At 45.6% G+C, this 19,491-nt stretch overlaps 1 protein-coding gene across 1 annotated transcript in view; it reads left to right on the plus strand.

Annotated features, from left to right (window-relative positions):
* Positions 1-9,656: 9,656 nt before the first annotated feature.
* LOC115459867 (isocitrate dehydrogenase [NADP], mitochondrial) overlaps positions 9,657-19,491 on the plus strand; it is a 69,234-nt gene continuing 59,399 nt past the window's right edge. The window contains exon 1 of the mRNA XM_030189674.1: positions 9,657-9,859. Within this exon, the coding sequence (XP_030045534.1) occupies positions 9,751-9,859 (109 nt within the window). The 5' untranslated portion in view covers positions 9,657-9,750. The remainder of the gene's footprint in view (positions 9,860-19,491) is intronic.

Genomic DNA, 19,491 nt, shown 5'->3' on the forward strand with positions numbered 1-19,491 from the left:
AAGTTATTGGACAGGAGATATGTTGAAAATAGAACTGCACCACCCCTCTTAATTATGTTTATTCCACACTTGACGTACTGCCTTTCTGTAAAAACAGTAGAGAGATGTGGTAGCCGTGTTAGCCCGCTTTTAAAGGTAATCAACAGAAATAGAATAAAACAAAACATACAAAAGATGATACCTTTTTCAGTTTGTTTTTCCTAGCGAAACAGGTGCCGGTACTCAAATGCCAGGCCACTCTTCAGGGGTGGGGTGATCACTGAGGGACCCACCCCACAATAGCCAGGGCCCCTGGAACCAGTCACAGAATCTATGACAAGGCAGAATTGGTGTGTAGGGCTTGAGCTCTTTCATTAAAACTTGGGGACCATGGGTCAATTTTAGCAGACAGTGGAAAAGGTGCCGGTACTCAGTACCCCCAAGTACCCCCTCAAAAAAGCCATGCCTTTTTTATTGGACTAACTTAATACATTTTTAGATTAGCTTTCGAAGCAGGGGCGTATCTGGAATCCGGCGGTAGGGGGGGCCAGAGCCAGAGAGAGGGGGCACATTTTTGCCTGCCTCCCTCCCCCCGCCGCCACCACTCTCCACCCCCCCCGCCGTCAACCCTCCCCCGCTGCTTACCTTTGCTGGCGGGGGGCCCCAACCCCCGCCAGCCGAGGTCCGACCCGCAGTCTTCATATTTCGTCTTCCTCCGACTCCTCCATGGCCATGCTGTAACGCTGCTGATTCATTGAATCCAGTTCAGAGTCTGACGTCGCAGCACGTTGTACGCGCGTACAACGTGCTGCGACGTCAGACTCTGAACTGGATTCAATGAATCAGCAGCGTTACTTACAGCATGGCCACGGAGGAGTCGGAGGAAGACGAAATATGAAGACTGCGGGTCGGACCTCGGCTGGCGGGGGTTGGGGCCCCCCGCCAGCAAAAGTAAGCAGCGGGGGAGGGTTGACGGCGGGGAGGGGGGCCAGGGCAAAATCTGTGGGGGCACAGGCCCCTGTGGCCCCACGCAGATACGCCCCTGTTTCGAAGGTAGCCCTTCTTCGTCAGTCCAATAAAGGTATCATCTTATTTTTTTTTCTCTGTTTTATTTTATTCTATGTACATACAGTCAAAGCGGTTTACATATACAATTTTTGAAGGTACTTTTCTATCCCAAATGCTCACAATCTAAGGTTGTTTGTATCTAGGGCAATGGAGGGTTAAGTGATTTGTTGGGGGTCACAAGGAGTTGAATAGTTATATGTAAACCGCCTTGATTTGTGCTTTGAAAGAGGCGGTATATCAACTTGATAAACTTAAAGTTAATTGAACCCAGTTCCCCACAATTGTCAACCCACTGTACTAACCGTTAGGCAGCAGTGGAAATCAAACCTGGTTCCCTAGGTCCGCAATCCACTGCACTAACCATTAGGCCACTCTTCCACAGGATTGTATACTCAAAACTCGTAATGGTTTGACGCATTTTTGCTGTGCACGTCTGTGGACTGATTCTGTGCATTTGTACAGTTCTGTCTTACATTTCTTATTGGTTCACCATTCACAGATGCTTTAGAACTCTCAGAAATTTCAACACTTGCAAACCGCAGGGACTCCTGAAGTAGGCCTCTGTAGCCGAAACACGGTTCCCGTCGAGTCCAGTACGTTTTATGAAATAAACTTCTGAATTGAACTCTTTTGAGTCCATTGGATGTTTTTTCATCATCTTCGTTGTACATTCTATGTACATACAGTCAAAGCGTCGTCATTTCCTTCACTGTGTTTGCCTGCCTGTTTTAACCTGCGCAAGGGTTTTGTGTTCTTCTGTGCTTGTCGATGCCTTGGGACAACCCAGTGTTGCTTATACACATAGGGCCGGTGTCAGGTAGGGGTCCTGTTCAGTTCACAGATGGAGGAAGAAAAGTAAACACAAAACTAGTCCTTGGATATAAGAATGTCCTTTTGTGGCCTGCTCCTGCAGGGCCATACTGTGCACTACTATCTTTCAGCAAAGCAGCATACTTTGCTTGGCTCTGGTCTGGTTCCTCAGAATTAACAGTACAGTCATTAGCAGTTCATATAGGCTCAGCCTATGTCCTGCCGAGCCAAAGATACCAGTTTGCACAGTTCTAAAATGACTGTCACGGTTGCAGTTCAGATACATGGTGCAGCCCTATGCAGTCAGACATTGCTGCTTCCGTCTGGGCCTCCTTAACCTAGCTGAGCCCTGAGCTTTTATACTTCTTGGACCATGCCCAAGGTTGCCAGGTGGAAAATTTTTTTCCCACCCAAACCAGCCTAAATCCAGCCCAAAACCCACCCAAACTCAAACCCCGCCCCTGACACCCCCACCCCGCGTCATCACCCCGCCCCCGCCGTCATTGGCCCCGCCTCCCTCATCGGCCCCCGCCTCCCCCGTCATCGGCCCCGCCCAGAACGTCACTAACCCCGCCCAAAACGTCACTAACCCCGCCCCCCGCGGCCGAAAAAACCGCCTGAAAACCGCCCAAAAGAAAAAAAGAAGCCCAAAAAACCGCAACCCGCCACAGGCAAAAATTTCCTGCGGCGGGTCACGGAAAACCGCCCAATTGGGCGGTAAAACCACCCACCTGGCAAAACTGACCATGCCCTCCTGGCTCCACCCCACCTGTGTTGGTTCCCCTTTCGGCGGGACTATGCCTTTAAAGGTGGTTCTGACACTGTGAGGGAGTATCCTTAAGGGGAAGAAGCGGGCCTCCTTAAGACTCCCTCACATGCCTTCTTTAGTCAACCACATGTGAAGAAGGGACTTATGAGTTCTGGAAAACACATGCACTGTATTATATGTTTTGTTGGGCCTGCAAAAGATATCACAAGCTGCTAAATCTCCAGTCTGTTCCTGGAAACAACAGTTCTGAACAGCACTCCTAGGATGCAGCTGCGATTTTTCAATAATTCTCTAGTTATGTTAAACTGGTCAGTGTTGCAATACGGCTCAGGAGAATCTTGTGATTTACGATGCTGGGTATGTTACGTCTCTGGGCACATGGAGATCAAGCGTAGCTTGATGGTGACTTAAAAAAGGTACAAGGCAGGAGTGTTTATACAAGGGAGCAGGATGTAGAGGGGGCAGCAAAAGATGAATGACTGGAACAAGTCCATTTGACTACCTACACCCACCCACCTACCTCGTATGCACCCAGTTATTCCCACCTGCCTACCTACATGCCACCCAACCTAGCAATCCTTTGATAGCCCCCTATAAATACCTTAACTGGGGGCAGTATCTTCATCCTTTTCCACTGTAATCTATTTCTTGCTTTCGCCATATTAATTGTGGGAAAGATTCATCTGAAGTCACTGACTAGCTTAATCTCCACCATTTTTAAAATGGCATCATTCACCTGACACCAGTAACTTTGGCTGAACCCCTGCCATTTTCAAAACGACGGCAATTTAGCTGAAGTCAGTGGCCTCGACTGGCCTGCCACCATTTTTACACATGGTGATTACAAAGATATAATGAGTAAGGAAGAGGAAGATGCTGTCCCTGGCTAAGGTATGAATGCGCGGAGAGACCAATACGAGGGGCTTGAAGGGAAGGTGCAGAATAGATAGGCGAGTAGAAATATTTGAGTGGGTAGGGCATAAATAGATGAGTAAGGGGAAAGCAGGTAGGCGGATGAGGACATGCATTTGAAATGCAAAAACCCAACAGTGAAGTATTTCTGTGCACAAAAGTATCTGATGATCTAAAAGGTGGCCAACAGAAAAGATAAGTACATAAGTACATAAGTAATGCCATACTGGGAAAAGACCAAGGGTCCATCGAGCCCAGCATCCTGTCCACGACAGCGGCCAATCCAGGCCAAGGGCACCTGGCAAGCTTCCCAAACGTACAAACCTTCTATACATGTTATTCCTGGAATTTTGGAGTTTTCCAAGTCCGTTTAGTAGCGGTTTATGGACTTGTCCTTTAGGAAACCGTCCAACCCCTTTTTAAACTCTGCTAAGCTAACCGCCTTCACCACTTTCTCCGGCAACGAATTCCAGAGTTTAATTACACGTTGGGTGAAGAAAAATTTTCTCCGATTTGTTTTAAATTTACTACACTGTAGTTTCATCGCATGCCTCCTAGTCCTAGTATTTTTGGAAAGTGTGAACAGACGCTTCACATCCACCTGTTCCACTCCACTCATTATTTTATATACCTCTATCATGTCTCCCCTCAGCCGTCTCTTCTCCAAGCTGTATAGCCCTAGCCTCCTTAGTCTTTCTTCATAGGGAAATGAAGATGACAGTAAAAGCCAAAAGGATGCTTCACTGCAATTGGAGAGGAATAGCTAACAGGAAAAAGGAGGTGATAGTGACTCTGTATCAGCCTCTAGGGCAGGACAGGGGAGTAGCCAGACTTCGGCGGGAGGGGGGTCCAGAGCCCAAGGGGAGGGGGCACATTTTAGCCCCCCCCTGGCGCCACCGACCCCCAACTTTGCCCCCCCCCCCGCCGCCGACCCTCTTGACCCCCCCTCCTGCCGCCAACCCACCATCACCTACCTTTGCTGGCAGGGGACCCCAACCCCCACCAGCCGAGGTCCTCTTCTTCCCGCAAAAGGCTTCCTTCTGTTTCTGACGTCCTGCACATTGTACGTGCAGGACGTCAGAAACAGAAGGAAGTCTTTTGCGGGAAGAAGAGGACCTCGGCTGGCGGGGGTTGGGGTCCCCCACCAGCAAAGGCAGGCGACGGCGGGTTGGCGGCAGGAGGGAGAGTCGAGAGGGTCGTCGGCAGGGGGGTCCAGGGCCAAATCTACGGGGGCCCAGGCCCCCCGTAGCTACACCACTGGTGCAGGGGTTCTGAACCGTCTTCGGGACACACCTAGACAGTCAGGGTTTCAGGATACCCACAATGAATATGCATGATAGGTTTGCATACAATGGAGGCAGTGCATGCAAATTTATTGTGCGTATCCTGAAAACCTAAATGTCTAGGTGTGTCCCAAAGACTGGGTTGAGAACTCCTGCTCTAATGAGACCTCAGAGTACTGTGTGCAACTCAGGAGACCGTCAGTCCAGAGGAAACCACATCTATATTTTAATAGACGTATACTCTTCCATGATTGGGGCAAGTGGTAAGATCTTCATGAAAATATTCTCCTGTGAAGCAGAATCTGTTTTATGGACCAGGAAACTGAAGACTTTGCAATTTATCCGCTGCTTGCTTACCTGTCTGCCTCTTCAAAGCTTTCAGAAGGTATTGCTTCTTACCTAACAGTTCTGCACAGGGCTGGTGTTAGACATTCAGGGGCCCAGGGCAGAAACCAAGGAAGGGGCCCAAAAGCTGGCTTTCAGTCTATGTCTCCTTTAGACTGAGGCACGTTTGGGACCCTCTATGGTATGGGAACCCAGGGCAATTGCCCTGTTTGCCACCCTCTAACACCGACCCTGATTCTGCAAATATACTTCAAGGAATCATAACAATTCCTGACAACACCTGATTCCATTTCATCATCCAGGAAGTTGTACATTTGCCAGTCCTGTTTGAGAAAAGTTATGGAAGTTAAAAGGCCAGTTCTGCACATGTCCAGCAGAATTTGGATTTAGTGCTCTCTTTACCTATTGTGACAAAGCTAGCACTCGGGGCCCCACAGAGAAGCAGCTAATCCCCGAACTACAGTTCCCAGAAGCCCTTGCAAGCAGGAGCCCCAAAAGGGTGGAATGGATTTCCAACCCCAGCAGTGGGAGCAGTGGCTCAGTGCTAGGGGAGCCAGTTACTCCCTTCCCCACTAGAGGGAGAAGGGGAGGTGACTCTCAGTCCCTTAGCTGCATCACTGATATATAATTCCCTCCAGCTGTGAGAGGGAGAGATTTCTGGGTGGCTCCCAGCCACCAGGAGGGAGAGGAAACTGATTGGGAGAGAAGCTGCCATGGAGTAGGTGGAGGACGGAAAGGGCCTGCCACTGGAGCTTCCGGGGGGGGGGGGGGGGGGGGGGGGGAGGGAAGAGTAAGCTGCCATGGAGTGTGAGAATGTAAATGTAGCCCTGTCCAGCACATGAATGCAGTGTGAGAGGCCACAGGGGTGTGGTGCTGTGAGGTAGGAGGAAAGCTGCCAGCCCTGTTTGGTACAGGGTCCTCCTGGGAGCTGTGAAGAGGACAGGGGCATTAAGTAGTGGTTTCCTTTGAAGAGACTGTTTGTGAAAGGGTTGAATTATTGGGATGTATAGAACAGCAGGCTGAACTTTGACTGAGCCCTTCTGAGGGAGAGGGGAAGGTAGTGCAAAGGAAGTGGGCCTGAACTGTTAAGGAACTGAATGTTGGTTGGAGTTTGGAGCCCGGCCTGAACCCTGTCATCTTTATGCTGACGACACCCAGCTTTATCTCTCCACACCAGACATCACTGCGGAAACCCAGGCCAAAGTATCGGCCTGCTTATCCGACATTGCTGCCTGGATGTCCAACCGCCACCTGAAACTGAACATGGCCAAGAGCGAGCTCATTGTCTTTCCACCCAAACCCACTTCTCCTCTCCCTCCACTCTCTATTTCAGTCAACAACACCCTCATCCTCCCCGTCTCATCTGCCCGCAACCTCGGAGTCATCTTCGACTCCTCCTTCTCCGCCCATATCCAGCAGATAGCCAAGACCTGTCGCTTCTTTCTCTATAACATCAGCAACATTCGCCCTTTCCTCTCCGAGCACACCACCTGAACTCTCATCCACTCTCTCATTACCTCTCGCCTTGACTACTGCAACCTACTCCTCACTGGCCTCCCACTTAACCATCTATCCCCCCTTCAATCCGTTCAGAACTCTGCTGCGCGTCTTATCTTCCACCTAGACTGATATGCTCATATCACCCCTCTCCTCAAGTCACTTCACTGGATTCCGATCAGGTACCGCATACAGTTCAAGCTTCTCCTACTAACCTACAAATGCACTCAATCTGCAGCCCCTCACTACCCTCATCTCCCCTTACGCTCCTACCCGTAACCTCCGCTCACAGGACAAATCCCTCCTCTCAGTACCCTTCTCCACCACCACCAACTCCAGACTCCGCCCTTTCTGCCTCGCCTCACCCTATGCTTGGAATAAACTCCCTGAGCCCATATACCAAGCCCCCTCCCTACCCATCTTCAAATCCTTGCTCAAAGCCCACCATGTCGCTTTCGGCACCTAACCATTGTACCTCTATCCAGGAAATCTAGACTGCCTTAATCTTGATTGACTGCATTTTTGTCGTTTAGATTGTAAGCTCCTTTGAGCAGGGACTGTCCTTCTTTGTTAATTGTACAGCGCTGCACAACCCTGGTAGCGCTTTAGAAATGTTAAATAGTAGTAGTAGTAGTTTGTGAACTGCATTTTAATTTTCAGAGTGGAACTGAATTGAGAATAAAGCACTTTGGGCTTAAGTCCATATGGCAGTCTGGTTCTTTGCTGGAGACCTGTGAGCTTAACAGGGCTGCCGGCCCCAACCCAGAGTGGAGGAAGCAGACCCCTTTACACTATTTACAACACCATTTATTTTGTTGGATTTAGCTCATGCCTTTTCAGACGTACCTCAAGGTGAATTATACTCTCAAGAGAAAAAGTATCTCCCTGTCCTCATTTACTACCACCTTGGTGCTTAGTGGGATATACAAATTTTAAATATGTAAATAAATGTGTGTTAATAAAATCCCCTTATATACAGTAGGGCCATTTATTAAACCTAGCCCTTAGAAGCCGATGCTCAAAACTACCACCGGTAGTAACATGCAATTAACACTGGGTTTGCATGCATATTATACAGTGCTAAATGATCCAGAGGGCTCAAGCACCAGTGTTAATGTGCATGTCAAAGATGGACACAAATTGTATTGAAATTGTATTTAAATGGTTGTAAATGAGATCAGTAGTATTCCTTCTCAATGCTCAAATGGAAGTGCTGTAATGTCCAGAAACAAAGGATGGCCTTTAATGCTGAAAACTTACCACTAGCTCAGGGGTAGCAAACGTACTGTTAAAAGTTTTCAGGAGAATATTTCTTGTCAATTTGTCACATTAAACTGTGGGTTTTGTTCTCTTTTGCAAGCAGAAGACAGCCCATGCAAGTTTTAAGTGATAATAGCGATAAACAAACATGTGCAAGTCCAAGCTACACCTGTTATTCTGTGCTTAAATATGAGCCTTTCAAAATGTAAGTGTAAACAATTTTTGGAAGGTTCATATTTAAAGGGCTAGATTAGAAGAACAGCACCAATGTGTGCCTGCACTTCCTGTTTTGTCTGGCCATGCCCACAAGAGCCATGCTTACTACAAAACTTTATGTGCACATGTCAGGCATATTCTTCCCTACTTTCAGTTTAATAGTGAAGAGGTGTGTTAGCCGTGTTAGTCCACTCTTAAAGGTAATCAATAGAAATCAAACAAAATTAAAACATGGAAAAGAAAAGAAGATGATATCTTTTTTTATTGGACATAACTTAACACATTTCTTGATTAGCTTTCGAAGGTTGCCCTTCTTCATCAGATCAGAAATAAGCAAATGTGTTAGCTGACAGTGTATATAACAGTCCCTCATAGATGGTGTAGCAGGGTGGGTAGGAGAAGTTTAATAGCGCAAATTAAGCATGCATGTCATTTGCATATTAATTCCTTTGAGCATCCCTGCGCTATTTGTTGCGTTCTGAGCTTTAGTGCACAGCTTTGAACATCGACCCCCCCCTCTTAGTTTGTACCTGAGACAATGAAGGGAGTATCTGACCAAGATGAGACACAGCACCAATGGAGTTTGAATCCCCACTTCCCTGGTTTTTCAGCCTACTGCTCTAAAGAAGGATGTTCAACCTCAGCCCTCACCATGTAAGGTTTTCAGGATTTTCCCCAATGAATATGGCATGAGATTTATTTGCACACAATGGTGGCAGTACATGCAAACAGATCTCATGCATATTCTTTAGGGAAATCCTGACAACCTGTGGCACTCGAGGACCGAGGTTAGACAACCCTGTCCTGCTCTAAACACTAGGCTACTCCACTCAACTTACATGTAATGGGGACAGAATAAGACTATTCACTTCGATTTTGCAATGATTCTTTGCCAATTCTGTTAGTATTAAAAATTAAAACAACTAGGTCTGCATGGGATTGAGATTGGGGTGTGAGGTGTGCTCCCCCTCCGAACATGTGATTACAGCATGCATTACCAAATAAAAGTGGAACAGAATGCAGAGAAGCATGTGCAAGGTACAGGGAGAAAATTCATACAGCACCTGCGGCCCTACCGCTACGCTTGCGTCCCCTCTATCTGTCCTCAAATGCTCTCTCGCGCGCGCCCCCTCCTTACCCCCGCGTGCGTGAAACACAACCGACTCCCGAGTCGGCCAGCGTAAAAGAAAACGCCGCTTCAGGGGACGCAATTATTCAGGCGCGATCGGCTGGGATGAATGAAAGAAAGTAATAAATAGGTGGCACCCGCTTACTGCTGCTACTGTTGCCTCCTCCTCCTCCGCCGCCGCCGTCACGCGACTACAATTGCAGATTCTCAAAGCAATTGGATTGCACAGCTCGCGGCTCCCTCCCGCCCTGCTGCAGCCGGCCGGTCTCGCGCTCGCTTCCTTACTATAAAAAGCGCTGGCGGTGACGTAGGTGCCCTTGAAAACTGAAGCCGGGTTGTCCGCGCGGGAGGAGCAGCAGTAGCAGTGGGCGGGGACGAGCTGTGTAGCCGCTAATAGCAGGACGCTGCTGCCCCCGTCCTTCCTTTTTTGCTCCTCTGCCGGCGGCGCGTGCAGTGCAACCCTTCTCTGGTGATCCTTCAGGATGGCTGGCTACCTCCGGGCTGTGCACTCGCTCTGCAGAGCTGCTTCCGCTAAGAACCCGGCCGTCCTAGCACCCGCCCTGAGCCAGCAAGTGCAACAGCTGAGGAGTTGTGAGTAAGCCGGCGGCCGCGCGTGCTTCACTACTCGGGTCCCGCTGTAACTTATTGCCGGCGCTTGCTATCTACGGCAATGCTGTGACACTTGTTCCGTGGTAGTGCGCGAAGGGCCGGCTGGGGGAAGAAACTCGGGCTTCAGAGAGGAGAAGACCCGCCACCTCGGGCCTCCGGCAGCTCTCCGCCAGTAAATGAGGCGCCTGGAAGCCGCGCGCGTGCAAAGCGGGAGCAGATCGATGGGGGAAGTTGGGGGTGCGCTTGCATCTGAGTGGGCCCGAGGCCGTCCTCCAGGGCTGCTCTCAAGGGCAGTGGGAGCTGGCAGGGGCTCAGCTCGCATTCCTGCCGCCAGCACGAGCCCCTCTCCAGTGCCTTTCAGCCTCGTTCAGTTCCCTTATAGGACTGGGCATTGAGGTCTAAAGTGAATCCCTTCTTATAGGACTAACTTGGTGAGGGGGTGAACAACAATTGTATTTTTCCAATAAAGTAGCGCCTTATTTTCACTTGCTGTAAAAATGAACCTCTCGAAGTGGACTTCCAACTCTACCAGCTTGGATGGGTGGTGTTTGTGATATGTTGAAGGTAGACACGATTTAGAACACACCTTTTTAACTTTTTGTGGGGAAATCGATTTTAAGAGTGCAGAGGAAGTGGGTTTCTGGTGTTAAACTAAAACATTGTTGCATGTATCAACTGCAAAAGGGTACTTTACTTTAATGTTTCTTAAGTGCTGCTGTTTGTGACCTGCTCAGACTCGTGACTGTTTAGTTAAGCACTTTGACCTTCTTTTCAGGTTGCAGAGATCAATGTCACCTCTTACCGTGTGTACCTTTATGTATTTTTCTACTTAAATCAGTGGCTGGCCTATTTGTGCACATTTAATTAGATTTTTTTCCCTCTGCCTCCATTTAGATATACTTTTGCATAAAATCTTCGTAAATGACATTCTCCCTCGAAAAGGCCTTTTTTCAGCTGCTGTTTCTTCTCTCCCCCCCTCCCTAAAAAACAAAAAAAAAACTTGTAAGATTTATAAGTGATGCCATCAAGGAAAAATATATAACACAAATAGCAGAATGGAGGTTTTAAAATGTGATAACTTTTTTTTTTCTAAATATTTGTTTTCATGAGATGTACCTTTCTCAGACTTCACCAATTCTTGGAAACTGAGGAGAAACACCGCATTCTTAGCTCCTGCATGCTGCCCAGCAGCCTGACTCCATTCTGAGCACTTTCCTGCAATCTTATTTTGGCATGATAGGATGGCAGCTTGTACTCAAGGGGTCTTATGCCCTTTAAGGGGCTGATGTAGTAAGCTGTGTATTAGAACCGTGGCCTGAAGTTCACACCACACATGGGCCATTGCTTGGAACCAAATGCTGATACTAGAGGCAATTGGCACCAGTCTAGCACCTGAAATAGTGAGCGCAGAATGCCCACAGGCTCTAGGGTGGGAGACAAACATGCATGCTGAAGATTAGCACCAAATAGCATGCTAATGTAGTCAAAACGGATGTTAATGAGGTCACTTTCTATTCCCTCCCGATGCTCAGAGAACAGCGCATAAAACAAGATCGCCTTGACGCTGATGAAATAACGCCAGCTCGGTGCAGGCAGTGTGTTTGAAGAGCATTTCTCATGATTCTTTCTTTTGAAATCTTCCAGTTTTTGTATACTTTAGAAGCAGAAAGAAGCCCTTGCAAGCCCTTAAGTGCTGGTAGAGACTAATATGTGAGAGTCGGAGCAAACCCAAGTAAAAGCACACATTGGCACCTGTTTCCTGCATTTAAATATAAGCCTTCCAAGTAAAAAAAAAAAAAATTGAAATGCATATATTTAAAGCTACAGAAAACAGATGCCAATGTGTGCTTCACTTTTGGGCTTGCCAGGCGTATGCACTCAAGATCTGAGCTTACTGTGAAACTCTGCATGTGCCAAGCACATTCCCTCACTTGCTTTTGCATCATGCATATAATTTGAATACTATTTGCTTTGAGCATTGGAGAACTAGGTTTCTGTGCTATTGGCTTACTGTGGGAGTTCAGAACATCAGCCCAACAGTGTTCTAACTTATGCTAAAAAAAATTCTTTTGCTCCTGATGCAATAAACCAGTTGTTTTCAAATTACAGTAGTAAGTGTGTGAGGGTAGAAAAATAGATACCACAATGGTAATGCTTCAGATGTTTAATGTATTAAGTGTAAGGTGCCTCCTTCCTTTGTCATTTGTAAGCTAACCCCTGCTGATAGGTTGGGTTTTTTTTTTTCTTAATCTTTTGTAGATTCATCTCTGGTGGGCCCTGGACACCACCACCTGTATCTCTTTGGGAGACAGGAGCAATACCCACTTGCTCTGGTCTCCAGTATTTTCTGAAATGAATGCTTGACCCCTAGCGGTGCATTGGGATCACAATGCATAGTTTGAAAATGTCTATATGCGAATGCCAGAAGCCTAAGAAATAAGATGGGAGAGTTACATAGTAACATAGTAGATGACGGCAGAAAAAGACCTTCAGGTCCATCCAGTCTGCCCAATAAGATAAACTCATATGTGCTACTTTTTGTGTATACCTTGACTTGATTTGTATCTGCCATTTTCAGGGCACAGACCGTAGAAGTCTGCCCAGAACTAGCCCCGCCACCCAATCTTGGCTAAGTTTCTGAGGATCCATTCCTTCTGAACAGGATTCCTTTATGTTTATCGCACGCATGTTTGAATTCTGTTACCGTTTTCATCTCCACCACCTTCCGCGGGAGGGCATTCCAAATACTGTATCCACCACTCTGTGAAAAAATACTTCCTGACATTTTTCTTGTCTGCCCACCTTCAATCTCATTTCATGTCCTCTAGTTCTACCACCTTCCCTTCTACGGAAAAGGTTTGTTTGCGGAATACCTTTCAAATATTTGAATGTCTGTATCATATCACCCCTGTTTCTCCTTTCCTCCCAGGTATACGTGTTCAGGTCAGCAAGTCTCTCCTCATATGTCTTGTAACGCAAATCCCATACCATTCTCGTAGCTTTTCTTTGCACCGCTTCAATTCTTTTTACATCCTTAGCAAGATAAGGCCTCCAAAACTGAACAAAATACTCCAGGTGTGGCCTCACCAACAACTTGTACAGGGGCATCAACACCTCCTTTCTTCTGCTGGTCACCCCTCTCTCTATACAGCCTAGCAACCTTCTAGCTACGGCCACCGGCTTGTCACACTGTTTCAGAGCCTCAGATACTATCACCCCAAGATCCCTCTCGCCGCCTAACACGTACGTCTCCTGTGGATTTCTACTCCCTAAGTGTATCACTTTGCATTTCTTCGCATTGAATTTTAATTGCCAAACCTTAGACCATTCTTATAGCTTCTGCAGATCCTTTTTCAAGTTTTCCACTCTCTCCCGGATGTCCACTCTGTTACAAATCTTAGTATCATTCGCAAAAAGGCAAACTTTACCTTCTAACCCTTCGGCAATATCACTCACAAATATATTGAACAGAATTGGCCCCAGCAACGATCCCTGAATATATTGCACTAAATGAAAAATGACATATAATAGGCATCTCTGAGACCTGGTGGAAGGAGGATAACCAGTGGGACACTGTCATACCAGGGTACAAATTATATCGTAGTGATAGGGTGGATTGAATTGATAGAGGGGTAGCATTGTATGTTAAGCAGGGCCTTGAATCAAATAGATTGAAAATTCTGCAGGAAAATCTTGGTATTTCTATAGATTGAAACTATTTTCAGTTTATCTAGTATAGTGGTGGTCAACCTAGTCCTAGCCTAGTGGTTAGTGCAGTGGACTTTGATCCTGGGGAACTGAGTTCAATTCCCACTGCAGCTCCTTGTGACTCTGGGCAAGTCGCTTAACCCTCCATTGCCCCTGGTACAAAATAAGTACTTGAATATAAGTAAACCGCTTTGGCTGTAGTTGCAAAAACCTCAGAAAGGTAGTATATCAAGTCCCATTTCCCTTCCCTTCATATGATCCTATGTTTGTCCAAACTATTTTTAAAGCAGGATTATTGCAGTGGAAAAATACTGGTCAGAGACACAACACAATTGCTGTACTGGGTCAGGCCAAAGGTACATCTAACCTAGTATCCTGCTTCTAACAGTGACCAATCTAGGTTACAAATACCTGGCAGAATCCCAAAAAATGATCCCAGCTACTTGCCTCCAGGGATAAGCAGTGGCTTTCCTCAGGTTCAAAGGTTTGTCTGAACTTCTTAAAACACATCCGCATTAATTTCTGGAGAATGTGGTAAAAGCAATGAATTCCTGAGCTTAACTATGCCTAGAGCAAAAATATATATTCTCGGATTTTGTTTTAAATGTAGTATGTAACTTCATAATGTGTTCCCTAGTTCGTAGTCTTTGTACATTCTAAAAGAGTAAATAATTGATTTTGTTTACCCATTCTCTGTACTGTTTTGAAGATCTCTATCTTATCTCCCCCTCGTCTCTTTTCTCTTTAGTCTTTTCCTCATAAGAGTTGTTTTCATCCACATTATCATTTTGGTGCCCTTCTCTGTCCTTTTCTAATTCACTCTCTGCTTTTTTTTTTTTTTTTTTTTTTTTTTTGAGATGAGCACACCATGCAGTTCTGGTGTGCAGCCACTCCATAGAGTGGTGAGTAAGGACATTTTCGATATGTTGTCCATCCAGAATCCAAATAGTAAATAGATGTTTTGCTGTTTTGAACATCGCTGTATCTTATTTTCTCAGAGGACAAGCAGGCCTATAATCCTCAATGTGGGTAACACGGGGTCCGTGTTGCCAGTCCGGAGCTTGCAGCAAGCTTAAAACAAGTCTTTGAGCGCGAGGCGCGCTCCACCGCGCAAGTGCCTTCCCGTCCACTGTGAGAGTGTGGGACCAGCAGTTCTCTTTTCTCTCTGCGATGAGGAGAGGACGTGTTTATTCCCACTCTTCACTGCTGGTTCACTCTTTGGCCTTTTTTGTTTTTTTTGTCTTCGTTTTGTTTTTTATATACCTCTCTGTGGGGGTGGGGTTTCCCCATATCTTATTATTTTTGCCTCTAATTTTTTCTTTTTTTTTTTTTTTTTTTTTTTTTTTACCATGCTCACTAGACTGCATTTAAGCCTGAACTCCAGTTGTTTTTCCCTCTTCATAAGAGTAGCCATACTGGGTCAGACCAGTGGTCCATCTAGCCCAGTATCCTGTTTCCAACAGTTGCCAAGCCAGGTCACAAGTACCTGGCAGAAACCCAACTCTTCTTTTTCATGGTGCTCTCTCCCCCCCCCCCTTTTTTTTAGCACCATTGAGTTGTTTGATTTTTGCCATGGCTGTTCTTCCGTTCATGTCCTTGAAGGTTCCCAGTGGTTTCAAGCACTGCACTTGCTCCAGCGCATCAGTCAGACAAATGACTTAAGGTCCTGTGCATAGCAACCAAGCCAGTATTCTCTATCTCCAGCAGGCGGGATAGCAGCTGCTGTGCAGTGTGGTGATTTGTGTGTGGCCTCCTGTCCTGCTAAGCTTATTATAAGCATCAGACCGGTAACACTGACCCTGCGTTACCCACATGTGAAAATATAAGGCCTGCTATCTTCGGAGAATACCTGCTATAAGTAAGTATCTTTGCTTTTTCGAAAATGACCACTTGCTAGATATTTTTGTGCTCTGTGCGGTCATCTTTTTGGTTCATTTTTGAAAGTCTAAGTGAAAACATACAATATCAAGCCATTGTGATGTAGGAGGAGTCAGCATTCTTAGTAGACTGGCCACACAGACATCCCAACAGAGTAGTGGGACCCCCAAGGGGCACTGCAGTGGCCATCACATAAGCTCCCAGGTACACATCTCACCGTAACATTGTATGAGGAGCCCTCCAAAACCCACCAAAAATCTGCTGTACCCAACAGTACATAAGTACATAAGTACATTAGTGCCATACTGGGAAAGACCAAAGGTCCATCTAGCCCAGCATCCTGTCACCGACAGTGGCCAATCCAGGTCAAGGGCACCTGGCACGCTCCCCAAACGTAAAAACATTCCAGACAAGTTATACCTAAAAATGAGGAATTTTTCCAGTCCATTTAATAGCGGTCTACAATAGCCCTTATGGCTGCAGGTGTCATCTATATGTGGGTATAGTAGGTTTTGGGTGGGTTTTGCAGGGGAGGGGGCTGACATTGTCCACCTCAGATGTAACAAGAGTGGATTATGGGCTTCAGCCCCCTTCTCCATAGTGCACTTCACCGACCACTATAACGTCTGAAGCTATCAGTCTGGTATGAACTGTTTCTTTCACTTCTTTGAGGTGGGGGGGGGGGGGGTCAGTGACCACTGGGGGAGTAAAGGGAGGTCATTCGTTTATTCCTCCAGTGCTCATCTGGTCATTTAGGGCACTTTTTTGTGGCTCAGTCGTTATTAAAACAGATGTAGCTCAGAACGTCGTAATTTAGTCCTGGACATTCCCCCCCCCCCCCCCCCCCCATTATGGCAGAAAAACGTCCAAGTGTTAGGAACACCCTAATCTTGCCCCTGACATCCCCCTGTTGTGATTTGGAAGTCTGCAGACAAAATGCATAGATAGGTTTTGGAACGCACTACCAAAAGCCGTGAAAACAATGTACGATCACCTGAACTTCCGGAAATCACTTAAAACCAACCTGTTCAAAAAGGCATACCCTATTGACCCAACTTAAATGCCTAAACCCTGCAACACAACGAAACCAAAGCTCGTAATAGTCTCTGCACAACTCTTCCTCTCTACGATTCCCCAATGTGTCTATAACACAAGAACCTTATTCGACCTCAACAACTTTGTATTTGTTTCTCTACCAGAGATGGCGAATGCCTCTACGGTACAATGGTAAGCCACATTGAGCCTGCAAATAGGTGGGAAAATGTGGGATACAAATGTAACAAAAAAAAAATAGTGATTTGAATGTTATGGTAAGCAAAAAGCCCAACTGTGTGCTCTTACATGAGCACACGGTTGTGGAATGCACTACCCACAACCCTGAAAACTACCGACGAAATAACTGACTTTCGCAAATCTTTAAAGACACATCTCTTCAACAAAGCCTACAAAGAGAACCCATAGCCTTACAAAACTACCCCCATCAATCTACCCAGCTATGCCAATTCCCTTTATATACTATCCTCCCTAACACCTCCTTCACTCTTCCATTACTTAATCTCTGTACATTACCAATTGTATCGGATACCCTGTAATATCCATGTCATAACAAAACTCTGTAAGCCACATTGAGCCTGCAAATAGGTGGGATAATGTGGGATACAAATGCAATAAAATAAATGCTGCTTTATGCCAGTTTGTAGACATTTTTCTCTTTTGAAAATGAGCCCTGTAGTGTTATCTGTATTTTATTATCTTAATTCCTAATACTTAGTGCTTTCTGGCTACCCACCGCATACTGAGTAGAAGGTTTCAATATATTTTCCATGATGACACCTAGATCTTTCCTGGGGTGGTGACTCCTAATGTGGAACCTAGCTAGGGTTACCATATGGCTCCAGATAAAGGAGGACACATTGATCCAGTCCGGGTTTTGCTTCCATTGAAAGCAATGGAAGTAAAACCCAGACTGGCTCAATCTGTCCTCCTTTTTCTGGAGCCATATGGTAACCCTAAACCTAGCATCATGAAGGTATAATTTGGTTTGTTCCCAATGTGCATCACTTTGTTCATGCCCCCATTAAATTTCATCTGCCGCTTGGATGCCACTCTTTTACCTAGAGAGATCCTCCTTTCCTGAATTTCTCAGTCTGTATGTGATTTAACAACTTTGAATAATTTTTGTCAGCTGGCAATTTGATCGCTTCACTTATCTTTCTCATTTCCGGATCACTTGGGTTAAAAGTATGAGTCCCAGCACAGATCCCTATGGCACTCCACTATTCACTCTCCTCTATGGAGACAATTGTTTGTCTAACCCTGCTCTGTCTTCTTTTAACTGCTGCCGGTCCATAACAGGACATTGCCTACTATCGTGTAGTGCTTTTTTTTTTTTTTTTTGGTTTTGTTTCAAAATTTCCTTACGAGTATCTCATGAGGGACCATCAAACGTTCTGCTTCAGCAGGCTCGCCTTTATCCATATGTTCCACACCCTCAAAACCCAGCAAATTGAGGCAAGACTTCCCTTGGCTAAATCCATGTTGACCTTGTCCTGTTAAACTGTTTGTGTTCAGTAATGTCCCTCTTTTATAATACTCTACCATTTTGCTCGGCACTGTCAAGCTCGCTGTGTCGCTGCTGGAACCCTTTTTAAAAATAGATGGTGGTGTCTATGGTCCCTGAAAATTGGAAAGTGGCTAATTTTAATGGTTAGGTTCCAGGTTACTAGTAGATCTGCAGTTTCATGTTTGAGCATACCATCCAGTCCAGGTGATTTTTTTTTTTTTTCCCCCCCTTGCTGTTTAGCTTATCAGTTTGACCTGTAATATCTGCAGTTCAGAGATATCAGTTCCTCCATAGCGTCACCTTTTAATACCACTTCTAGCATGGTAGCTCCTTTGCACCCTCCTACTTCTACTTAACATTTCTAGAGCGCTACTAGGGTTATGCAGCGCTGTACAAATTAATAACTAAGGACGGTCCCTTCTCAGAAGAGCTTACAATCTAAAGGACGAAATGTCAAGTTGGGGTAGTCTAGTGAAGACTGAAGCAAAGAATTTAATTTAGTTCTCTATAGCCCCGACCACCCTGAGTGCCTTTTTTTTTTTTTTTTTTTTTTTTTAAGTCCTTGATGATCCAATGGTTCAACTGATTCCCTCAGTCTTTCTGCTTCTGATCTACCTAAAAGTTTTATGAGTTTTACTATGAACCTTTTTGTCAAATTCTGTTATACTAAACATTGATAAGAGAGGCTAACTTGCCAGTGCTTATATTGCTTCCTGTTTTCATTTGGATCCTTGTTTCGGCATTAATAGCATCTTTCAAACAATGAACATCTTTTCACCTCATCTTTTAACTGTGCTGGCTGTTTGGCCGCCTTTTCACCTTGACTATGTGGGATACTTCTGGACGTCCAAGATGGTATTTTTTTTTTTTTTTTTTTTTAAACATGAGTGCCCGACTGATTTAAAAAGAACCCTTTAGTATCCAATGTTCCCATTTGGCTTATTTTGGGAACATTGGACACTATCTTAGCCTTTACAGGTCCTCTTTTTTTTTTTTTTTTTTTTTTTAGCTTTACCATTTTCCTCTTTATCATAGTTGCTCTCTTGAAAGTTAAATGCTCATGGCATGAAGACGCTAAAGTAATTACTGCATTTATTAACTCAAGTTTGATCACGTGATTGCTATTGCCAACTGGTCCCAATATGTTACACTTTTTTCACCAAGTCGTCCTGCCTTCCTTTAAGGGCTAGACCTAAACTAACCCCCCCTGTGTCAGTTCATGAACCAGCTATTCCGTGAAGCAGACATTTATTTCACCTAAGAACTTGACTTCCTTCGCATTTCCTGATGTGAGTGTTATCCATTCAATACAGGGGCAATTGAGATTATCCAGGCAGATGATATCTATAAGCCCATTGAAATGGTCTCTTCCTTCACATAAATATTCCATGTTGCAGTCTGTTTCCTGTTGATTTTTTTTCTTCTTGGATTCAGTTTCTAGTATATAATGCCACTGATCCACCCC

The sequence above is a fragment of the Microcaecilia unicolor genome, chromosome 1, assembly GCF_901765095.1.
Source record: "Microcaecilia unicolor chromosome 1, aMicUni1.1, whole genome shotgun sequence".
In the NCBI taxonomy this organism is placed as follows: Eukaryota; Metazoa; Chordata; class Amphibia; order Gymnophiona; family Siphonopidae; genus Microcaecilia; species Microcaecilia unicolor.